Source organism: Acanthaster planci, unplaced genomic scaffold (genome assembly GCF_054643075.1).
Source record: "Acanthaster planci isolate LZ-2023a unplaced genomic scaffold, COTS_SCS Contig117, whole genome shotgun sequence".
In the NCBI taxonomy this organism is placed as follows: domain Eukaryota; kingdom Metazoa; phylum Echinodermata; class Asteroidea; order Valvatida; family Acanthasteridae; genus Acanthaster; species Acanthaster planci.
The window spans coordinates 1,023-9,994 of record NW_028257739.1 but is presented as its reverse complement, the minus strand read 5'-3'; the positions used below and the strand labels follow the sequence as shown (position 1 = coordinate 9,994).

At 41.6% G+C, this 8,972-nt stretch overlaps 1 protein-coding gene across 1 annotated transcript; it reads left to right on the top strand.

Moving 5' to 3' along the window:
• The first annotated feature begins 740 nt into the window (after nt 1-740).
• Nucleotides 741-8,747, top strand: LOC147795229 (uncharacterized). Its single transcript, XM_087132187.1, has 9 exons — nt 741-793; nt 2,932-3,075; nt 3,578-3,646; nt 3,894-3,968; nt 4,389-4,460; nt 4,760-4,816; nt 4,978-5,159; nt 5,277-7,151; nt 7,335-8,747. The coding sequence occupies exons 1-9, from the start codon at nt 741-743 to the stop codon at nt 7,523-7,525; spliced, it is 2,718 nt and encodes a 905-aa protein (XP_086988313.1). The 3' UTR covers nt 7,526-8,747.
• The last annotated feature ends 225 nt before the right edge of the window (nt 8,748-8,972 follow it).

Genomic DNA, 8,972 nt, shown 5'->3' with positions numbered 1-8,972 from the left:
CTATTGCTCATTTTTGCTTTCGATTCGTCTGTAATTTGATTGGTTGGCTATAATCCACTTAGAATCCCGTCAAAATCGATAACATGTGATCACAGTTAATCAAATGGCGTTAAACGTGAAGATCAAGCCGAAAATCCCAATAAAAGACAAAGAAATAAATAAATTTCCCCCAGCAAAAACTGGAAAAGTACAAAAAAGTTAATAACCCCCAAAATCTATTATCCCCAAACCACAATATATTATCCCCAAAAATAAGTTTCCGCAGTGAAAAAATTGAAAGAAAAAATTACCCCCCCAAGTAAATTGCCGTAGTAAAATTATAATTTAATTATTTATACGACTTAGGGACGATTTGACACGGGGACGACATGACTCGGGGACGACTTCACCAGCATTCAAGACTAGTGCCATTCGATTTTTGAGTTTCTTCCACCTTCCCAGAAAAGAGCTGTAGAATTTGAGAGAATGGTGTGGCCGAGGTTACGTACCCTGGTGTGGATGTAGCTTGGTGGTGTTGGAGTCTCGATTGCCTTTGACAGAGAGTGTGTTGTCGGGTGATAAGTCTTGACAGAAACAAGTCTGTTGACTGTTGACTATCCGTGTGGGCGATTTGCTCCTTGTAGGTTACCCGATTGCAGGTTGGAGTTATGTATGTACCCAAATGTGGTTGGTTAGTGTGGGCGAGTATATTTTCTGAATGCAGAAATAGGGTGGAATTGCGAATAACGTGTGTTGCGAATATGGTCGTGTATGTGGCCGAGATTGATGGTGCAAGTCTGTGGTCGTACTTGGTGTACGGTTGACAAAGAGGGAAGCAACCTGAAGATACCTTGCTTGCTTAACAAACAAACCCACAATACCCCCAAAGGGGCAAGGTTTATGTCATAGAAATATGACGAGATTATGGTTCTTTCCCATTCAGTGATACTTCATTTGAAATCCAAATCCTCGCTTGTTAGTATTTTTAAAAGTAACTCTAAGTGATGTTCTGCGAAATTGGGGATGAATGTAAAAAGAGTTTCTTTTTTAATTGAATCGAATTCAATTGATAGAATCCATAAAAAGAAAAGAGCCTCACATGCACTCGCCCAATATTAGTTAATTATTGACAACACAATCCTGAAAATCAGCGAAATAAATTTTCTGAAAAATTCCAAGACGGGAGAATAGGTCAAACAATCCTGGTAGTTTCCTGTAAAGATCTCTCAAAGTAGTCGGGATCCTTTTTTCGTGTTCTTTTTTTTTTTTTTTTTTTGCCTGTGAACCGGACTAACACAAATTGTTAGTCTATAACGTGTTATCTAAAACATAAAACCATTCCCGTGTGTGTTTTATCTGCAGTATATTTACTGGAAATAATCTACGACGTGTCTCCCCGGAGCATTTCACGGAATCAAAGGTTTCACGGAGCTGTGAGTGACTTAGATATCGATTTTATTGTACGCCCAATTATTGGGATACGTGGGTAAAGAAACGAGAGCACTCTGTAGATTTAAAATAGACCAATATTTCCAGTTTTTCGAATTCACTTACTCATATTTCCCTGCACTTGTTTCGTTCAAAATGTTTCTGGTTAGTGGAACTGAAATTCGCAAAAAACTGAATGGGAAATTAATTTCTTTGGTTACAGGTAGTCCGGCTTGTGAATATTTCTTTGAAAATTTAACAGGTATATTTTCCTATATATTTTCTAGGTCTTTAGACAAAAACGAACTGACTTCTCTGCCAAGCAACATGTTTGAAAATTTGACAGAAATTGGACGGATGTAAGTGTTCTCCTGAAGAGCAACATTATAGGCCGTATCGATAAAATTACAAATTAAACAGAATTTTTGCTTTGGATTTCAAATCAATTTTTACTTCGAGACTTCACTTCCAGTTTTGATGACTGAAATATTCCAGCTCGACTCCAGCGCGTTTGTCTTGAAGTTTAAACTCCAAATTGATCGCTTGACCAATCACACGATCACACCTTTTGAAAAACCACGAGAACCTAAACTTAAAAGAGAAAAGCTTGCTGCCTATTTCTTTCACGCACAAGAACCTAAGATGAAGCTTCCTCCAGTTTCTTTTGTTACTGTGACAACCCTTGAAAGAAACTAACTTATTTCTGCGTACAAATTTGGCTGAGTTCTGTTTTCAGAATTCAAACACCCGACGGAGATGTCATTCTTGAGGAGGAACGCAACTGTTTAACGCCTGATCTCCTCACGCAAAGTGACATCTTTCATTTCGGACCCCTGTATCAGTTACAACCAGAGACACACGATGACACGGAAGTCTTTTTAACTTTGCAGTAAACTGTCCAACAACAGACTCGTTTCTGAAGGTCTGCCAGAGGATACGTTTCACTACACTTCAATATTAACGCTGTAAGAAGTTCAACGTGCTAGAAACGGTTTCTGTTTTATTGAAGAGAAGTGTGCATGAGCTTCCCTTTAATTTTTTTCTGATTTTCGTTTGTTAAGTAAAATGCAACCATTAATAAAAGATATGAATAAACATTTTTTGAAAATCCATAGGTAAACCAGAACGTGTAGTCTCTTTTAATTAGAGATGACTCATTTATTTATTATATCTATTCACCCAACAGTGCATTTAGCTCCAATTACAGGACGATAATGAGTGGAGAAAACGTTGAAGAAATGCTCAGTTTTAGCAGTGGGGGAAAAACCCCGAATGTTTCGGGGAAAACCCACGGATTCAGGTGTAAGGACTGCAAACTTAATCCACATGTGGACTGAGCCGGATTCAAACCCAGACCGCAGAGTTGGAAGGCGAGGAAAGAAAGACTACGCCAACCTGGCTCCCTTCTCCCATTCAGATGTAACTTCTGCCACTGTATGCATCAAACATTTGTTTTGACTTCCTTACCAGCAGTGAGTTCTGGACAGATCCTCTCTTTGATTCATCTTCTGTGTGTCATTTTAGGGACATATCATCCAATCAGCTGACTTTCATCCCCACTGGACTTTTCCGGTCACAGACAGACCTCCGTAATCTCTACTTGCAACGAAACAGAATCAGTGTCCTGCATGAGGGGGTGTTTAGAGGACTTCGATCGCTTCGATATTTGTGAGTTCAACATTTTTCAATTCACCTGAAATACTTCTCAAAGAAAAATCAGACAAAACAGGGGGATGGGAGTTACCACAAAGGACAGTTGCCCCCGCTAACAACCCCCCCACCGCAATTAGACTTTGCCGATGAATTTGAATAATAGACAGCTGTTTTAAGAACCTCATTATATAGGTCTATGTCAAAACTAAAGTAACGGGTATCAGCACACTAGGCCTACATATGCCTGGCAACATCCCCCCCCACAAAAATAACAAATTCCCGAGTAAAAGCTGACTACCCAGTGGAGTGCAGTGCCTCAGCTACTCCAGTGAGACAAGACAAAGCCCAAACCAAACCATACCACACAATAAACCAAACCCCACAGGAAGAAGAAAGATTCCCCAGCAGAGGAAGCCCTACCCGTGATTTTTTACTGCAGATGATGCTGTTTCATTTTCGACTTTTACACTGTAGCTTTAAAACCTGTAATGATCCGGAATATTCTTGTATCTTGCAGAATGCTATTTGACAATCCAATCACTGAACTAGTGGACTGGCTGTTTCATGATACCAAACTGACGCGTCTGTGAGTATGAACAGTTTTAACGGCAACACCAGACACTACACTAGCTGAATTTCTCACTCAAAAGAGAGAGAAAAACGTTTAGAGTGGCATTTTGTCGGAGAAAACGCAGGTTTAATGTTTTGATCTATATAAAAAACCAGTTTTCAACTCAGGTTTGTACACGTAGGTTTCATCCAATTACAACGCACGTACTATCAGAATTCCTTTTCCAAACCAAGCCAATAAATTGGATGGATTATTTTGCCAGATACTTATTCCAGTCCCAACTGTCGTCCATAGGAGAGCGGTCATTTGCAACCAGGAGCAACACTCTCGATTACGTGTGAGTCATTGCCTCCGTCCTTACACCGCAAAAAACCAACGCCAATTATGAACTCGTCTTTGCGCTAACTATAGGCATGTAACCGTTCAAAATTAAACGCCTTTTGTGGACATAAACGTTTTTGTGTTAAGAAAATGTCATCCTCTGATAAATGGGGTTTTATGCCCTGTCATAAGCACCGAAGTATGTCACTGTGTCTAAATTTACTAACACTATGTATAAAAATTAAACGTATGTAGCTTTGAATTTATTGACACCACAACGAGTCCCTAAAGTGTTACCAAGAAGGCGTTTAAAAGGCGTTTAAACATGAACACTGATTTTTGCAATGTGGTGCTTCTAAGTTATAAACTTTCCATTCACTTATTTACCTTTTAGAGTGTTATTGTTATTTTATTTTACTGTATATTTGAATTTCAGATCTTTGTATGGCAACAACTTGAGGAGAATTCCTGAAACTGTTTGGCAAGATCTTGGCAAAGACAGTTACATGTAAGTCTGCTTCGTACTTAAATTAGGTAATATGTATCCATCGACTTCCTCCATAGTATACTTTTAACTAAACTATATGTCAAACCTAGATGGTCAGAGTTTCTTTTACTGATAATAAGAAATTCTTCCGAGTTAGGAAGTTTCCCAAAAGATGAAACATGATATTTCTACAAAATTCATCTTGTTTTAATTAAATTCACTTTCATGATCCTTGGAGATATGAAATTTTCTTTAAGGGGGTCCTTTGAACACAAGGATCATTTCACGAGTGTAAGCCTGTTAATGCATTTTTCTTTCAGAGCAATCGAGAATACTTTAGAATTTGTACCACTGATGAATAGGACTGATCTAACAATGTGAGTAATGGAGAGATCAGTAATTTGGAGTCAATAATGATTAAATCACCTGTAACGTATGATGGAAGTCTGAATGTGTCTGTGGGAACGGTAACGCAAACTCTAATGAATTTGGTAAACAATGTAACTTCGGTCTGTTTTCCCCGTCTCTTCTCACAAAGCGAATTAGTTGGAGACGGGTTCGCTCTGCCCATAGGTGTGCCCAAGGATTTAGCGGAGATATTGAGCCTGTCGGGATTTAACTGCAGAAAAAGCAAACACAGCCAGTGGGACTGTACGCCCTGCCCCCAGGGTACGTTTGGAACTTCGTGGACAAACAACAGTTTCATAGCATGCCCACCAGGTATACAGCCTTTCGGAAAAAACACGTATTTCCTCAGTGTGTAATCGGAGGTTTTCCATGGGTGTTACTGTTTTTGACATCTTACATGGCTTTTGTATTTTTTTCTCTGGCACACAGGTGGATTTTACCAAATCAAGACCGGCCAAGTTGCGAACACCTCTCAAGGTATCAACTGCCAAAGATGCAACAGTGGGACCTACGTTACACCACAGGCCCATCCTGGTACCAGTCCTGCCAACTGTACGGTGTGTCCAACGGGCACCAATAAAAGCCTCCACGCTGGCTTTCGTGCTTGTCCTTGTCTTGATAACTTCTTCCGTACAGATCGGTTCGGTGAATGCCAACTCTGCCCAAACGAAGGAGTCAACTGCTCAGGTGAATACCAACATCTGTTACCTGGATTCTGGTGGACCTGGGACTGGGGCAGGGCTGACAACTATCAATCTTATCAACGATTCGTCCAAAATGTGCTCACAGAGACCAATAAATACAACAAAGAGAGCACGAGGTTTCTAGGCGTGTTGCCGAAAGTCCACCGATGTCCTCGTAGTGAGTCGTGCGTCAACGCTGAGATGGGCGGTATTAACGTCACCTGTGCGGAAGGCTACACGGGGTGGCTTTGCGCCCAGTGCAGTCCGTCTTTTTACCCGTGGTTTGACCACTGCTTCAAATGTCCGGAATGGTGGTGGTTCCTCCTTGAGGTCCTTTTGGTGTTGACAATCATTGCTGTGATCGTTACAGTTACCGCTTGGCAAATACACAAGGGCCGAAGGAACAGCCGATCTCCAGTCAGCGTGCTGCTGGCTCGGGGGAAAATTCTACTGGGGTTTTACCAGGTCATGGGAGAGATATTCTCGGCTTTGGAAGAAATTTCATGGCCGAGGGTACTGACGAGTGTCGGCTCTCTCTTTAGGCTGCTAGAGGTGAACATTATGCGGTTAATAATCAGTCCCAGATGTTATCTCCCAAGATTCACCTATCCTGAAATCTACATTGAGTTCCTGGTCGGCACTGGTTTTGTGGCACTCGTTATGTTCGCGGCCTGCTGTTATTACAGTTTGACCAAGTGTTACTTGAAGACAAGGAATATGCCTGTTGAAAAACGAACAGGTCTTGTAGCCAAAACTAAGCAGAGGTGTTACTTGTTTGTGGTCATACTGCTCTTTGTTTCCTATCCAAGCTTGTCCAGTGTGATACTCACCCTGTTACCCTCTGGATGTCAACTCTTTTATGTAAACGAGGACGACTCTGTAAGCGTCACCAGACTTCGGGCTGATTACTCGATTGATTGCCGAACACAACAGCATGTTTCTTATAACCACGCTGCCGAGATCACCCTCTCTTACGTCGTTGGTTTTCCGTTGGTGTTGCTTCTCCTCTTGTGGTGGACCAATAGAAAACGGGCAAAGGGCATTCCGGGTATCTTGTTGGAATCAGAAGACGTTGGGCAGTCTACCAGAGATGAATGTGGGAGACGGGAAAGTGAGGATCGGCCTCTGCTTGATGTTGCTGGTGGGGCTCATAGTTTAAATGCCGGTCATGTTGGTGAAAATCATGGAAACCCTGACCTGGCTGAAGACGATGAGCCACTTCTGCATTTGGAACCAGCAAATCAGGATGAATTCACCTGGAAAAGTTTCCTGTGTGAAAACTATAAACCGCAGTTCTGGTACTGGGAGATCTTGGAACTTGCTCGCAAAATCGTCCAAACGCTCTTTGTGCTGCTGTACGGCCCCGACGACCACTTTACCATGTTCACAACCATCGTCATTTCCGTCGGCTTTCTGCTCCTGCACGCCTACGTCAAACCCATGAAGGATGCCGCAGAGCATCGCCTGCAGATGTGCTCCCTGGGTACCATCTTCTTGAACCTGCTGGCAGCGTCGCTGCTTCTCTTGCCCAGTGAACAGAGCCAATCCAGCGAGGAAAGAAAGGAAGTTCTGTCTGTCATTCTTGTGTGTCTGAACCTCAGCATCATTGTGTTTGTCGTGGGTAAGAATCTTTTTCCGACGATCTTGTTCATCAGCTTAAAGATTAAATTCTTAAAGATAGCATGCAAATCAAAATTAATGTTATGGATAACTCAATGTCTTTCGATAAAAACCATGCAAATGAAAAATGTTATGGCAAAGACTTAAGAGAAAATGCTATCTCTTTCTGCATTCATTGCTGTAGCGAGTTTACTTTGGACTGGAGCGAAGGCTTTGTGGAGGCACGGTTGCTGCTGTCGCCGGGGAGAATGCATCGCGACAGAACGCGCCAGTTGTTGTCGTCGACTTTCACAACGTCGATCAGAGTGGTATCACTTCCTTGATGACACCGAACAAGATTTCTCCACGGACGTCCAGATAGAATATCCGGAGTAATGGACGCGACAATTAACCATCATCGCCAGCTGGTGTAGGCCTCACACAGGAAAAGACTGTTGTTGAAAACAAAATCTAGAGTCACGACTTAGTCAGTTGTTAGCTCACACCTCCGTGTTTGCAACAGGCAAGGACCTAGCTTGACCTAGTCTCTTGACCTAACATTTGTACACGGCATCAGTCTATACGAAGAGATAGAAGGCAGGCAAGCCTGGAGTACCAGCTCATGCTTTGTAATTTTGTTTCTTTAAAAGTGAAAGGGTTAACTATTGTTCATTTTTATACTCAGCCGAGTGGGCATCATTGGTGATTATCACAGTAGATATATGGTGTTGTCAGGTTGTGGTGTACATAGATTTAATTGGTCATGTATGTAGCGTAAAAATGGTAAAAATGTGAGTTTTATACTCAGCCGAGTGGGCATCATTGGTGATTATCACAGTAGATATATGGTGTTGTCAGGTTGTGGTGTACATAGATTTAATTGGTCATGTATGTAGCGTTAAAATGGTAAAAATGTGAGTTTAACACTGTCATTACAATGGACTCGTTTTGCAGTTTTGGCCTGAGTTTTTATGCACTGTAAACTACAGCTTGTAATTGCATAGGTATTCTCTTTGTAACATTTATTCAAGGTTAACGGTGCCACAAATTTGTACATTTATTTCCTGATGACATTCTATCACAATTGCATATTCTTGAAATGCATTAATTAAGTCGCCAAACAGTTGTTTCTCCTCTGGCGTTACCAGTATGAACCAGCACTACGCCATTAATATGAATACCACAGTCGCCATTCAACGTTCCGCAATATTGGTGGACGACGTAGACGCACATTGGGGCACGAGGTTGCACTGATTCCCGAAAGGTTGTTATACCACACGCTACACGAAGCAAACGTAGATGGTTAACTGGTTAGTCCTTGTGCACATTCCTGAACCATAGGGCTGTAGAACCTCTTTACTCCAGAACCAATATAATGTTTAACAATATACGTAATGTAAGGTTGTACAAAATTAACTTGTACCAGTGAAGATTGTTTGATTTCACATTTCGTATCTCACTGACTTGGTGAATGTAGCCTGTACGTTAGGTTTTGACATGGTCAAATGTAATTATATGGTGTTGTCAGGTTGTGGTGTACATAGATTTAATTGGTCATGTATGCAGCGTTAAAATGGTAAAAATGTGAGTTTAACACTGTCATTACAATGGAATCAAATTGCAGTTCTGGCCTGTATTTTGTATGCACTGCAAACTACCGCTTGTAATTGCATAGGTATTCTCTTTGTAACATATGATGACCAAGGCCGTCAGTGAAATGACGCCTGTTCTGCAGTAGCAGCTCGCCAGGTATAAGGTCCGATTCAAGTTAATCCGCCATCTGCCCCACGTTTCGGTAAAGCATGGGAAAGAGAGGTGCGTTCTGTAAAGAATGCCTTTTATG

Coding starts and splice junctions, on each gene's coding strand:
- LOC147795229 (XM_087132187.1), top strand. CDS start 741: ATGGTCGTGTATGTGGCCGAGATTGATGGTGCAAGTCTGTGGTCGTAC. Junction 794..2,931: donor AGTCTGTGGTCGTACTTGGT/GTACGGTTGACA, acceptor GTGTCATTTTAG/GGACATATCATCCAATCAGC. Junction 3,076..3,577: donor CTTCGATCGCTTCGATATTT/GTGAGTTCAACA, acceptor TGTATCTTGCAG/AATGCTATTTGACAATCCAA.